This window comes from Maylandia zebra, linkage group LG18 (genome assembly GCF_041146795.1).
Source record: "Maylandia zebra isolate NMK-2024a linkage group LG18, Mzebra_GT3a, whole genome shotgun sequence".
NCBI classification, from domain to species: domain Eukaryota; kingdom Metazoa; phylum Chordata; class Actinopteri; order Cichliformes; family Cichlidae; genus Maylandia; species Maylandia zebra.
Window position 1 is genome coordinate 10574219 of NC_135184.1, and position 15894 is coordinate 10590112.

A 15894-nucleotide genomic window follows, 5' to 3' on the forward strand; every position below is an offset into this window, starting at 1 on the left:
TCTTAAAGCAGCTGGTAATTCAAAATATCCACCCTTCCAAGAGAGGAAGAAGTAGTGCCGGTGACCCAGCATGCACACCCTTCATAAACATCAGCGATTATACACATGCTCCCAGGATGTTGCCTTGCCTCTGACTCTTTTAACCTGGCCATCGATTGGCTCGACCCCGTACGAGGTCATTAGCTGCTTCCTCCGGGGCCCTCCTCGTATAACAATGGACTGTGTGCTTTTCCAATCCAAATGAGGATAGATTTAGTTTTCATTAATTGACATACTCATCCCCTCCCTCTCTTTTTTCTCCGTCCAATTGTCTTTTCATCTAGTGGCGCTTAAGTCCTAGGATGAAACGTCTCGGGGGAAATCTACAGAACAAACTGATTCGTCGAGATGGGAGGCAAACTCAGTGGTCACCAAACAAACCTCAGTAGTGCCTCAGTACTGCAGATAAATCTCCCTTTTTCCAGACTGCGATGTTACGTTGATAGGAGCTGGAGAATATGAGTGCATCCAATCCGAAGATAAGATGCTTAGAACCAACTAGTAATGTTACATCATCAGCCCTAATAGTACCTGCATTACTGGAACTCATGTAATCATATAAAAGTATTAGTGTAATCTACCACCGTATATTACCGCAGACTGTATCGCCTTTCTTATATTTTTGTATCACACACCATTTAAAATTGATAGTTTAGGACTAAAATACGTGTAGCTGTAAAACGTCATCTTTTTTAGAGTAATGAGAAGAACCAACAATTTCCGTTTTCATTGATGGTTTTGTCAAGTGTTCCACTTACGTTTTTATTACTCCGAGACTCTGGTCAACAGAAAAATAAACCAAACTATTTTCTGTGACTATTTTCTAATTGGATATTTCAGCTGTCTTGTCTGAACTTTTTTTTTTTTTTTTTTTTAAGTCCAAGAAGATGAAATCTCTTATTTTGTTCTGAGATGCCGTCTGAGGGAAAAATGACTTATTATTAAAATCTAGCTTAAAGTATGCTTTGAAATTTAATAGTATTTTCTTGCTCATCTGAGGCTGAATATTTTGCAATTTTCTTACATGTTGGTGGTTAATTTATAGTCAACAAAAACACAATATTTTGAGACGATTAAAAAAATAATCCCCCATAGTCTTCTGTTTGCCACTGTGTAGGATAAATCTTAAACGCTAGTCCCTCCTCTGGATAATACAATACTGTCAGCATATTGCAGGTTTAATGTGTGTTATATAATGTAGAGGAGCTTAGATCTGTAGTTTTACATTTCAGCGTCATAACTTGTGCCAGATTTATGTATTTATTGCTGTATCGCAGATGTACTCCTATTGGCGTGCATGTTGTCTGGTACTGGTTTAACAAAATGATGCAGGAAAAGAGTTTTAGGTTGGTTTCGAAAGGGTTTGATCATATTGTTTGTCTGCTGGAGTCGCTCTAACTGGTTTTCTTGGCACTGTCTGCAGCACATGTAGCAGAGCAGCATCACAGCTGATCAGACAGTCATGCAGAGTCAAGCTGGGTCTTTACAGCAGGCTGCTCACATGCATGCTAAACTGGAAGTTATTGTGTTCCTTGCATCATGGAAATCCTGGGTCCATACACATCTTTTAGGTGAGGACTTTGTATGTTCTCACTCTGCCTGTGTGGGCTCTCTCCAGCTTCTTCCCAAAGACATGCATGCTAGGTTCAGCTAATTAGTTATTCTAAAGTGGTCGTATTTGTGAATATGAGTGCAAATCGTTGTCTGTCTTGATGTGTTAGTCTTGCAATACAATGACAATCTGTCCAGGAGCCCCATCACAGGTGGGATAGCTCCACTCCGACCCTGAATAGGATAAGTGATTAAGAAAATAATGGATACAATTTGGAATCAGTGTAAGAGGATTTTTGAGGAATTGGAATTATCTGCAAAAACGTTTTCACCAATAAAAACATCGATATAACTGTAGAACATCTGAAACAGATTATTTTGTCTGTCAGAATTTTTTTTTTTTTTTTAGAAACTCAGGAGTACGTCTAACTTTCCAATTCAGCATTGCAGTTGTGCTGGAGCCTGTTCCAGCTGTCACAGGGTGTGAGACGGGCTACACCCTGGATACATCACCAGCCTGTACGCATAGAGACAAACAAACATTCACATGCATGGCCAATTTAGAATCACCATGCATGTCTTTGGATTGTGGGAGGAAGTGGGAGTACCCAGGGAGAACATGCATGCTCCACACAAGAAGCCCCAGCTGGCCTGAGCTGGATCCTAACTCAGGACCTTCTTGCTGTGAGGTGTTGGTGCTAGCCACCAAACCACCATGCCAGTCCCATAACAAACCATGAGAGGCATTTTTGTTTTTGTTTTTTTCTCTTAAGTAACCAGATTATAATTTCTGGAAAGAAACAGCAAGGCTATTTTTTTTCTTTCAAAGTGATTTTTGGTGCTTTTTGGCATTTTAATTCAGTAAAAGCAAGCATCTGGTAAATGGTGAATGGATCGGTATTCATATAGCGTTTTTCTGCTTTTCTACTCTAAATGAACACTCAAATCATATCAGTATTATTAATGTGCATTATTAACATAGTCGGCCTCTGTTTTCCGTCTTTCTCAGGATGAAGTGGACGAGCTGCGGGCTGAGATGGAGGAGGTGCGCGACAGCTATCTGGAGGAGGAGGTTTACCAGGTACAGGAGCTGCGGAGGGAACTGGACCGCTCTAATAAAAACTGCCGAATCCTGCAATACCGCCTGCGAAAGGCAGAGCAGAAGAGCCTACGGGTTGCTCAGACCGGACACGTGGACGGAGAGCTGCTGCGTAGTCTGGAGCAGGATCTGAAGGTCTGCGAGCTTGTCTGTGTATTTGTCAGTGACCGCAGTAACACCTGTCATCACTCAACACTTTTACACTGACATTTTGTCATGCCAAAGTATTGCATGTGTTCACACATAACGCCAAAGTTATGAAGAAGGATTTTTATCTTTAGGATAATTAATAATCTGAGCTGTAAGTTTATTCACAGCATCTTTTCAGTGTGGCAACATTATGACTCTAAGCCAGTCTTTCTTTTTCTGGCATTTTAAAATTTGGGAAACTGAAAAAAAAGTTCAATCCTCAAGCTCTATATTTTTAATCAATCAATAGCAATAAAAAAGCACAACATTTAATTTTACTTAAAGGTCAGTGTTTGCTTTACCAAAAAACCCCATATACCTTAGCTTAGCTTCCCTTCATTATTTTCACAGTGGACCTGCACCTCCCTAGAGGGTGAGATTTAAGTCCAAGAAGTCCAAGTGGAAACTGAAATAGTTCAATGACTGATAGTGTCACAAGATTGATTTAAGAGAGAAACTAATAATCATTGTCATTATCAACTAATCTGTCAGTTTAATAGTAGTAATGATAAAGAAAGTTTTTCCTATAGGGCAGCAAATTATATAATAAAACGTGTGTGGATGTGTTAGGATGTAAGTCAGTAGAGGAGTACCTTAATCAACATATTAACACGTGCATTATGTTTGAACCTTTTGGGACCGTGTGACCTTAGGTGGCCAAAGATGTATCGGTACGTTTGCACAACGAGCTGGAGATCGTGGAGGACAAACGCAGCAGAGCTGAGGACGAGAACGAGCTGCTCAGACAAAAGATCATCGAGGTGGAGATCGCCAAACAGGCACTGGCCAACGAGCTGGAGAGGACCAAAGAGGTCAGAGAATAACAATGCAGTAGTTGAGAGTTTAGTTTGTGGCTTTGCTGTAAATGAACAGCCTGTAAATATGGATTTCCACATATAAACAAGGAGGAATTTTGGTTAATGTGACCATGTTTCCGATGAATGGTGATCACTGACCTGATCAGCAGGAGGGTCACTGCAGTCAAATTTTGCCTTTAAGTGCAGCATCTTTTCTCAAACACTCGCATCAGGATGTGTGAACACGTTACTTTCACTGTATTATTCAAAAATAAGGCCAAAAAACCCCTCCCACTCACAGCTCAGGTGTGTGAACAAGTTGTTCCCCATAAATGTGCGTTAGGAAAGAGGTTCAGCAACTTCTTTTAGCCAACATTCATAACAATAAACAATGAAAGAGCTCGTCAAAACCAGATGTCTTGCTTCTCGTGCTTCTCTTAGTTTAGACATTTTGACCTCGATGGCATTTCCCACTACACGGTTTGGCACATAATGAATGGCTACATCCCAAGAAGCAGTACATAACATTTTGTTCTAGATGTTATGAGCTTCAGACTAACTAAACTGAAGGTATGTGATAGCTACGAAGTCAGAGAGGAAATTCCAAGTAATGTCTGAGCTCTATTTTTCTAGTTTAGTGGTGAATCTGAATCATGGAAAGTCATGCTTCTTTAGGTGCTAGGAAGTACACTCCCACTTTAACTGCAGTGTACCCACACTCCCAATTTACCCATGTTCTTTAAATATTTTAATTTTGTGTTTTTGCTGCTGTATCAGTATAATTTAGGCTTTTGTTATACTTCAATATCACTGTTTACTGCATCTGTGAAGTAAGGCCGTCTCACAGGTAACGAGATGAGCAGAAGCTATTCTCAGTGCTGCTCAGCTTCAGTTGCTTAGACTAATCGATTCTGACAACGGGAGGTAACATGCCATCTGCCAACAAAGAAAAAACTAGGCTAATACCAGACCGGTCAGTCTGGAGATGTGGCTTTCTTTTGGCAGCAGGATGACACTGTTACTCGTTTCCTGTCGTTATGTGCGCTGCTGAAGATGCTTTGATTTTAAGCTCATGCCACATTGTCTCCGTGAGACTTTGCATGCTTCTGCGTACCCTTCGGAAAGGTCTACCACTGGTTCAGAATCTATATTCTAAAGATGTTTCTGACCTTAACTGTCAGTGCTCGCAACATCGCTGTTTTCAAAGACAGCTTATCAGGAACTGACTGAGAGGCAGAATTCATGTCTACTATGGATGTGCTAATGCAGTCAACGCAACTCTTGTTGCTGTAATCCTGATAACCTTTTAAAAGAAAGTTATTGGGAAAGAGCGAGAGTGCAGTGTGAGGAAGCTGCACATTGTTCTTTTGACATTTTTCAGATATCTGTAATGCGGGGCGTGCTGTGTAACTCTGTAACTGTGGCTCGGTGCAGTTTTATGCAGCTCGGTGGTGGTGGGACGATGCATACATTTATGAGCATAAGATGACACAGACTGTCTTGTTCAAAGAGGAGGAGTGGAGGGAGTAGTAAGTAGAAAGGCTGAGACAGCGGCTGCTCCAAATGATTTTTTTGTGTTTTCCTCCGAGCTTTGTCCCAGAAAAACATAAACAGTCTCTGGCTCTTTTATAATACAGCACCCCCAAATGTGTTCAGAGTTGGTCCACATTTCTTTTTCCGTGGGCTCGCATAAAGTCTTTTGATTGCTTTAAAATTCAGGATAACCATTTCAGGAAATTATTAGAGTGTTTACACGCAATTTATTTGGCGATCAGCTTCAGCAACTGAATCTAAGAAACTGCCCTTTGCTCTCAGAGCTGCTCAGTCACAGAGATAACATCAGTCATAGACAGGAAAGGAGCAACACACTTACTGATAAGAATGCAGCTCAACTGGATTGAGGAGTACTTCATTTCCTTTTCAAATTTAATTACACCTCGTAAACCATGACTCAGGTGTACCGTGACGCAATTTACAGAAGAAAAGGGAAGCACATAATCCAGCACTGCTTTGAGTTTTGTTCTAGTTTGTATGAGTCAGCCCCATTACTTTTCTTAGGATATCTTTTCAGCTCCTTTATCACTAGTGTTGAATGCTAACATACACTTTAAATGCAGACGAGCACCACTGCATGAACAAAGCACCTTAACGTGGGCTTCTCAAATAAAATCATACTGTCGATCAAAAAACCCCCAGTTCAGCTCAAGTTCATTATAACCATCTATTCAAAAGAACTCTTCAGAAATAAAGAATTAGATTAAAAATTTTATACACATAAAATTTACTTTAAATAAGAGCAGAGATGGCTAATCCAAAGAGCATTGGTTGGATCCCTGCCTCCTCCAGCCTGTGTATTTAAGTATCCTTGGTAAAGATAGTGAACCGCAAGTTGCCTCTGATGTGTCCATTGGTGTGTGAGTCTGTGTGAATGTTATATAAGTACCGGTCCCTTTACCGTTTCTATCAATACATTGATCTGTTACATTAAGCATCTTTTAGTAACCATACAAGTATTTATGAAAGCAGGAGTTGCTGCACTGATCCTAAAACACCAAAGTTACACAATAGTACAAACAAACCAACCAGTCGAGACTAACAACTACCATTTTTTGTGGGACCTACAAAATCAAATCGCATTTTATATTAATTGATCTACTTTAATTAAAGTTTTTGTGCTTGCGTAAAAGATACTGAGATGTATTGTGTAATCTGAGAGTAAACATCTTTGTCTCTGTACCTGAATTTGGCTTTTATACAAGGCGATCTAAAGAGCCGTGCTACAAACCTCATATGTTATATTTATACACATTAATCCTCAATTTGTTTTGAAAAAGTATTATGAAAAAAAAATCAGTTTGAATTTTTTCACTGCATTGCTAAAGGTCGGCTAATCTCCAACAGTTTGTGCATCTCTGCCCTTTAAAACCCAAGTCCTCATGTCCCTGCGCCTGTTCTTGGCTATTGGAGGCTGCACAATGTGACGCTGGCCCAGAGATTGGCACCCCAGCATGGATTAATCCAACAAGAAGGGCTGTTATAAAACAGCCTGGCGTTTTTCCGTACGCTCAGATGGGAGGGGAGAGCGAGGGAGAAAAAGACAGAGAGGTATGGGATGGCTGTAAGCAGACGGCCATAGGCCACGTGTGCGTGCGCTATAACAACAGCTTTCGGCCCTGATATCAAACAGTTTAGCAGAGCTGCCTGACGGGATCTTCTTCACTTTAAATTATGGTCTCGTTGCTGGTCAGCACGAAGGCAAACTGTGATCAGTTGGGAGATTTTTCATTCTGACATTTGAAGAAAGGCCCACTGATGTGTGTAATGAACTGGAACTAATGAAATGCCAACACGCAGAACACGAGCATCAGGTGATTTATCTGCAGTTCCTGCTTCGCTGTGATAAACTCATCTTTCATTAGGCCAAAGGATAATCCTTTGTGCGGTGGTTTCCCCCTCAGTGACTCCCAGGTATGTTGCACGTCAGATATTTTCATATTGAAGCATTAACTTGACATCAGATGTCATGAAAGCAGTGATCAATAAAGTCTCATTGAGGGTTATGCTGGTAAGATGAGGCTTCTTTTGGAGTAGGCAGAGAGCATTTAAGTGTGATTTTGTAGCGTTTGTTCTGCTGAAGGAGTTCTAATAAAAGCCGTTCACAGCAGTATCTGTGGATTATTCATCTTCTTAATGAATTTGAGTGGAGGACATATCTAAAAAGGAAGGTGACCAAATAAAGGCACTATTAGTGGGTCCTACTATATTCATTTTGATTTAATCGAGTCATAGCGAAGCCCTAAAAAAGAGAATATATCTGGAACTAAGAATCTCTAATCACTTGATCCCAGACCCTGATGTGATGTTTCAAGAAAGCCTTTCTGGTCTGTCAGACAGCCCAAATTAATTTCACACTGGCCACTTTCTTTTCAAATCAAATCAAATCACTTTTTATTGTCACATCACATGTGCAGGTACACTGGTACAGTACATGTGAGTGAAATTCCTGTGTGCGAGCTTCACAAGCAACAGAGTTGTGCAAAAATACAATAACGTAAAACAAGCAAAATATAAGAATGGCTAAATCTGAGACTAATAAATATATGTACAATATATAATAGTATATGCATTACTGGATGTGTATACTAATATGTTTTTCTATATATGTGTGTGTGTATACATATTTTACAAATTAAATAGATTAAACAATAAAATAAAATATATAAAAAATATACAGAGTTGGTTGAGACATGTGCAAAACAGTGGCATTAATGTACAGTATGTAGTGCATAATGGGTTTTTTTTTTTCAGTCTAATTGATTATTAAATAAATAAAGAAAAACATCTGCTGAGGATCATTTGAGATTGAAAGCTGCCATTTTTGGGAAGTGGAAAAGGGTATGTCACCTGAAATATACATTAAAATGAAGAGCATGTGCACGCAGAATGTATTCGAGTGAAATTGTTTACACGATGCAATCTGTTCGATAAGGGTTGTATTCCAAAGGCTGATTTGCTTCAAGTGCTTGTGGATGCATAGAGTCATCACCTGTGCTCATTAGCAAGCTTCTGTTTTGTGTGTTTTTGGGGGGTTTGTTTAATCTTTGCAAAGCGATGGTGTGTTTTTCCTTTTATTGCCTTGTTTCATGTGCAGGTTGCAGTGGAGACGAATCAAAAATTTGCAAATGATGAACTGATTTGATGTGCATTATCAGTTTAACTACTAACTAAATGCAACACAACTCTGCTGGTTTTTAACTATGAAAGAGCCACAATAACTGGGTTCACTTATGCAGAACCAAAAATAAAGACTGAAGGTGTCTACAAGAGAAGTTCCAACCTTTCAGTTGTTTTGTTGCTGTGTTTTCCCCACTACAAAGATTTCAGAGGGAAATGCCTGCATTCTTAATAAGTCACATCAACAGTATCTGAGCGAGAGTCACCACAGACATTTGTTTCATGTCAGAGCTGCTGCATCGTTCCCCCCCCTTCCTTGGCGGAAAAAGTGTTGGCTTTGAAGAAGCATCTCCTGATCCTTCTGTTCTCCTTGCTTCTCCACACCTCTCTCTTTCACATCTTCCCCCTCTCCTCTCCTCTGCTGTGGTTCCCCTGTTGGAGGAGTGTAAAGGAATCTCATTGACCTAGTTAGTATCTTGTGTCTGACTCCACCAATAGGAAGGAGAACAGGCGTGAGGAGAGGAGCAGCGTAGGGACTCAAAATTTGCTGCAGTGACACACATCCATATAAAGCTTATCATCGCGCAGCCACTGTGCAGTTTGCTCAATGTGCAGAAATTCTTCGTAGACGTGATTGAGAGGAGGACGCCATTACTTGCACATTTCTGCTGTTTTCAGGTGGAAACCACATCTTCAGCTCCGATTTAATGAGAACGGCATTAGAATAACACCATAAACGCACGTCTGAAATCAAGGCTGTGCTTGACACATAGCTTTTTATTTTACAACAGTAATGTGTATCATGAATGCCTAAACTGTGGAGTGGTAAATCATTTTAGAGGAGACAATATTGTTACCCTATAGGCAAGCTATCGGAGACCCAAAGCAAGTAATGGAAAATCGACAAGTGCATGAAACCCTGGAGTCATGCGTTACAACTCTGAGGCATTTGGCCTTTGAAGTTAAAACCCTTGCAAGATGGAATTTCTCCTTTTCTATTTATTTATTTATTTTTCATGCACGCCGTCGTGTTGCTCAAACGTTTCAATTTGCAGTCGTATCCAAGCCGTCGTTTTATAATCAGATAACATCCCGAAGCATTCGCCGTTCCAGCATGAAAGTGTGTCTTTAAATGTCTTCAGACACATGAAGGGGCATTTGAAAGAAATTCAAAAACATATTTGTCGCCATCCTAAGTGCAGTCTTCAGAAATCGTGAGCCTTGGCATGTAGTTCACATCTGATTTGCATTTAAAGTGCTCTTACAGGCATCAAAGCTGGTAAAATACTTTATCTAAAACAGTTGATATTTGATGATGAAATTAAACTAAATGTATCCTGAGTTTTTCGTAATGTCTATAAAATTAAATCTGTATTTATGGAAGCTACCTGGCAACTAGCCATGGCTGGTTGAAAATTCAGATGTTTCCACCTTTTTTGGGTGCCATCATTTGATGTTTATAGTTGAAAATGGGGAAAAATCTCTATAAAGGCAAAGCTAATCTTGCATCTGTGCTTTGAGCTGATAGGTTAACCCTGGCCCAGTTGGGTGTTTTTGGAGAATGAATATTTAATGTGCTGCGAGATGATTAAGTAAATTAACTATACAAGGGGGAAAAAAGAAATGAAAACAAGACAGAGCAGTGGTGCAACAGAAACTATTTTCTAAAGATGTGCAACAGAAACGTGGCTGAGATACAGGTGCAGTGGTTTAATACAGTTTAAATATAACAAAACATCTGAAAATGCAAATAAAGCTGGTGTCCTGAAAACATCACCTCATTGTCTCACAGTATTTTGTTCAGCTTAACCCAGATCTGAAAGCAGGAGAAATCCAAGGTTGGTATCATGGATGCTTTTCTTCTTCACTGTAACAAATGGTATTAGCAGTTATATTTAGGGTGTTTGACAGCAGCTTGGCAGGCTGTAACTCAGGCTGATTCATTGTGTTGCTCACCTCTCCTCCAAACACAAGGAACAGACAAGCCATCAGGAAAATAGAGCTCCCACTAGTATGTTGGGGGCCATCGCCTTGAGTGAAATATAGTCAGAAAAAACTGTTCTGGCCTCGCCTGAGGGTATGAAGAGAGACGATGTCAGTTCTGATTTACATTATCCTGCTGAATTGTTTTGGATGCTTCCAGACTATAAAGATTTTTGCTCAAAAAAAAAAAAAAAGATAAGGCGATAATCCTGTTAAGGCTCCAGTAATCCATATTTTCACAATAACAAATAATATATATTGACTACGTGTAATGCAAAGTGGGTCACTGGTAACTAAATTCAGACATTTTCGTACTAAGTTTGACTCTTGTAATCCTGTAAGGATCATGTGAGAACGTTTTAACTTTGTTTTGATTCTGCAAACAATTCTCCCACCCACAGCCTGAATAAAACAATAAATACAACTGTAGTGTATCACAAGCCTATTTCATGTATAAATGAAAAATTATCCCTTGACACCCATCTGCCGTTTTCTAACAGCTCTGTTGTCTGGAAGAGCAAATGGGTAAATTTCTTCTGGTGCGTAGTGACCAAAACAATGAGCTAATGCAGCTTAAAGTTATATGGAGAAGAGCTAATATTCTTACTAGGTCTAAAAGTTTCCAGATGTTTGAGCTTGAGAGCAGAAAAAGGCATATAGAGTGATCCTGATGAAGCAGGAACTCTTGCCATAAGGCATTACAAGGAGATGATCTATGGTGGCCCAGTGTTACATCTTATCAGGATGCTTACAGCAACTCTGTGCTGGCCAGTTTCCATTTCTTTTACTCCAAAAATAAGCCCAGTTACATGTTCCGTGCACACCTGCAGTCCTACTGTCAAAAGCTGCTTGTAGCCATGTTTATAGATCAGGCTACAGGGACTTTGTGGTGTCAGTGAGCTTCGCTGTAGTCTAAAAAAGTTCATTTGATGAGGCAGCGGTCAGAGATCGCCTGAGTCACAGAGCGCTGTCACCATGTCCTCACCGACAGCAGCAACAGGGCGAGACAAGGCTGCATCAACATAAATGTAAACTACAAGAGACTAAAGTGACTTATGGGAGGATTGTGCAGCCCTCCTGTTGCAGAAGAACACGTCTACTGTCAGGGAAAAGACGAGTATATTATTTAGCACGACTCTTGTGCAAGACATTAAGCTCTGTTCTGGCCTTTAACTAGAATCTGTTTCCAGAATGAGTACAAAGGCACATAGAGATGCAATCATATCCAAAAAAATGTTTTCCTTATTTTCCTTGTTGTTATATAACATGTAACATTTCGAAGAATGTGTTGGCTTTTAACATTTCCAGTAAAGCCAGAGAAGCATTATCACTCATTAGGAGTCCTATTTCTGGCACTGGATGAATATAAGTTCAATAATAACACATCTTTTAACTTGTCCAGGTCTCTGTAAACTCCTTGGGGAAATACCTGGCTGAAATATCTAGTTGATAAATGCTTCAATATGTACTTTATACAGTGAGTCTTTCATAGTGTTTTTCACAGAAAACAGCTGCCTGCCACAGCTGAGAGCACTGAAAGTGACCAGAACAGTAAAGCTAGGAGTTTTATAACTAACATGATCATTTAAGGTTCCTGATTATTCTGTGTGCTCATCACTCCCTGCAAAATCTTAATTATTCTACATGAAAGGCTTAGTGTTTTTTTAAAAAAATATGGCACTATGAATATTAAAAATGCAACTCAGGATATTGCATATGCACAGAAAATATACGGCTACTTTCATAAATAGAATAGCTTGTTTCTTTCCAAAAAGAGTTCGATGCACATTTTGATGTACACATTTTTCATCAAGATGGACTCCAATAGAATCACAAAGCTGTTTATGTTTTTACAGTCCAGGAGTGTATAACCTTCCTGAGAAAATAAAGAGCTGTGCCTGGTCAAGCTTGCAGTATCCAAGTGAGTTCTCTATCATATTTAAAGTGATCTATTTCAGGCAATGTATTAGTCTGGGGGGGACTGTGTGGTCTCTCACTTGAAGTAGATGGGGCTGCATGTGTCTGAGAACTGTGGGAGCCTATAGATCTGTTTGTGCTTTAATCCACAGTGCTTGTTACAGAAGAAACTATGAGACTGGGAAAGAAAACAGAGGCTGTCACTGCTTCCTCTCCGAGGTTATATGTTGCACGCAAACAGTCATAAGCAAATAATGACTTCGGTGATATGGACAGAGACCTGCTGCATAGCTTGTTAAGACTGAGGGAGACTAAATCAGAAAGCTGTGAAATCTTGGTGACTTATCCCTCCTTTAATTACCTCTTCTATTTGCTTCCATTCCCGTCTTTGTTAAGTACCTAGGGGGTTTTAGTGTAGCTTCCTCGCCCTCCTTTGCTGGCCTTGAATTTCGCTGCACTAATGATGACCTGGAGAAGAACATCATCACCGTTTGACTATACCAACACATAACGAAGGTCGAGGTATTGTAGTTTCTAGAGAGCTACTGCAAGCCTGTCGTTTCCATGTCATGCTGTGATATTCAGTACTAGATGAAGTTGTTTTTTTTTTGTTTTTTTTGAAGCTTCAAACTGCTCTTTAAGCTATCAGCAGTTCACATGATAATGCACATTGCCTGTGAACAACCATCTGAGATAGAGCCATTCTTTTTATGCTTAATTAAGTGTGATTCAGACATAGATGTTTATAGTGATAGGAACGGATATACTGACCGCTAGGCTTTTAATTTTAAGTGAACTTTAAAATACCAATTTTAGGGAGTTTGTACTGTGTTGATGCTTAGATAACATGGATAACATTAGTTTTGTGAGACTTAAAGTTAGACATATACCCCAATTACCAATATATCTCCAATAACCTAATATTGGCTGATGAATTAGCTGGCTCACGTGGTTGGTTTTAAAATACAGCCCTGGAGTTGCAAAATGTTACAGGTTATGAGTGTAAACTACAGTGTTTAGAAATCAAACACTGGTTAACCTTTAATTAAATAAGCGTATCAATGCCTTAGACCCCCTCTAAGGAAACTGAGAAAAGGCAAAGCTCCAGCCCAGCTGAGGGAGGAAGGCGGTCATCCCAGAAGAATCAGTTAAAAGCTCCACTTCAGGAGCTGTGACATGACACAAACAAACACTACCCCCCGACTTAAGCCATCATCTGGGCTAATAACAAGTCCGGGTAACAACTCTGTAGATTACTGCACTCCTTGGCCGCCACCTGAGCTCAGACTTCGTTATCTTGTACAACGTCCTGTGGCAGCTTGGTAGTCTGCTGGGATTTCATAATAGTTCAGTATTTCACCTCTCACTTTGCTCCTTTATTGGTTCCCCTCCTAACATTTTCTGGCCACGAAGCTCCCATGTGTGCAGAGGCGAAAGCCCCTCCTTCTTATTACCAACCTTTTGTGAACCTTTTGATGCACACTAGGGCACAGTGAAGTGCTGGGTGGTGGAAAAGTGGCGCGGGGGTGAGGCCGACCTCATTATCAGCCAGCTGGACACTCGTACGCATCGTTTTGACCCTCATCCCCCCCTAACCTACACCCCCCTCCAACTGTGCGCTCATTCAGGCTCCTTCCATAGATTATAATAGTGCTCTGTTGTATGCTGTGTGTATGGTTCCTATTAGTGAGCAGAGGAGACATGGCTGATGCCTGAGGGAAAGCTCCAGATAAACAGACACAAGTTTATGATCATGGGGTTGTAAGGTTTTTATTTATCCTTGCTTTGTTACCATAGACACATGCTTGATGGTAACAGAACGAGGAGTCAGAGTCTTGAAAAATAACTTGGTTCCTGCTAATTATGAATTGCAGATGATGTGAGAAGAGGCTGCCGTTCCTAACTACATGATAATCATGGGCTAAAGGATAATAAGCCGCTGATAAGGGCTTAATTGGGCCTGGAAGCTATCTTGAGAAGTCTGTTTACAGAAACAATCAGATGCACCAAAGTCTAAATGGGCTTATTTCTTTTTGCACTGTTGCATTGGAGTAAGATTTGAGGGAAGTATCTGATCTTTTGATTGCACCAAATCTCAAAGAAAGGGATTTTTAGTAACAGGAAATTATATATCGACTGATCTTTTAAAATGCCAATTTAAAAGATTTTTTGTTTTTACTGGTTTTTGAGACTTAACGTTAGACATATATCCCAATACCAATATGTCTCCAATACTCTAATATTGGCTGATGAATTGGCTTGGCTTGGTTGGTTGATTTTACAGGACAGCTGTAACTGGAACAAAGTTTAAATGTCCATCACACAATATCACTGCTGCTATAGCCTAAGTTTGGAAACCCATTGACTAGTCTGCTGGCAAAGTCTCTGAAGACAAGGAGCAATTTTTCAGGGCTCCTGATAGAGCTGATGCGTGTCTGAGCAATGACTTCCTGTTGTATTCAGTGATAGTTGTTTCCAAATACTCAGTTTTGGGCACAACTTTTTTTCTATGCTAAATAGTCAATGTTTTCAAGATTGCATTTCAGCAAATACTCCCCCAGTCTCTCCTTGCTCTTTACACAGAGTGTTTACCTGCACACAATCAAAGGTTGCTTAAATGTGTTTGGTCAGCAGAACTCAAGCTGACTGCATAATGACACCAGAAAACCTTTGCCTGCAGGTTCTACATATTCATAGGCAGATATCTGTTTATGGAGATTACTGTGACCTACTTCCACCATTGTAACCAACCCATTAGGAATGCAGCATGAACTGGTGTGATGATCAGCAAGACACTGGTGGCATTGTGGAAAAACAAAGCAAGCCTGAATGTTTGGACTTTTAACAAAGAGGAAAAACCAGTTCCTTGTTTCTATGATGTTTCCTCAAACTGTGACCTCACTAAGGAGGATGGCCATAAACAAAACCAGTACACGAGTTGTAGCTGTACATTATATTCAATGAGTTAGTAGTTATTAGTAGGTATCTACATAAGTCAACCTTGAAGTTGTGTCCAAGTGTGTTAGAGCTACCTCTCACGATGAAGTAAACGTAATCCTCATCTCCCTCAGAGATTTTGGTTCATGTTGACACAATAGCCTCACACAGTTGGTGCAGAATTGGGCAAAAAATGTGCCAAGAAAATGTCCCTCACCCCACTATATCCCCAGCCTGAGTGGTTGGTTTTATGCTCTTGTTGTTCAGTTCTGACCCTACCATCTGAATGTTGGAGAAGAAATTGTGACTCATCAGACCAGGCAATGTGTTTCCAGTCTTTGATGAGCCTGTATGAATTGTAGCTTCAGTTTCCTGTTTCTGGTTGACAGGAGTGGCAGCCAGTCTGAAGATGTTCTTCTGCATACCTTGGCTGTAATGAGTGTTTATTTGAGTTACTGTCTTCCTGTCACATTGAAGCAATCCAACCATTCTCTTCAGACCTCTGATGTCAACAAGGCATTTTTAGTCAGAGAGCTGCCGCTCGTTGGATATTTCTCTTTTTTTTTTTTGGACCATTCTCTACAAACCTTAGAGCTGGTTGTGTGGAAAATCACAGTAGATCAGCAGTTTCTAAAATACTCAGACTAGACCATCTGGCACCATTTCACTACATTGGTGGACCATGTAGTGGAAAGGGATGACTCAGAG

The 15894-nt window shown here is 40.1% G+C and overlaps 1 protein-coding gene across 5 annotated transcripts in view; it reads left to right on the forward strand.

The window, feature by feature from the left end:
- Nucleotides 1-15894, forward strand: part of mtcl1 (microtubule crosslinking factor 1) — an 86447-nt gene that overhangs the window by 3491 nt on the left and 67062 nt on the right. For all 5 annotated transcript variants that reach the window (XM_014413468.4, XM_004555261.4, XM_004555262.4 and 2 more), the window contains exons 2-3: nucleotides 2600-2824; nucleotides 3532-3690. In XM_014413468.4, coding sequence (XP_014268954.3) covers nucleotides 2600-2824; nucleotides 3532-3690 — 384 coding nt within the window. The remainder of the gene's footprint in view (nucleotides 1-2599; nucleotides 2825-3531; nucleotides 3691-15894) is intronic.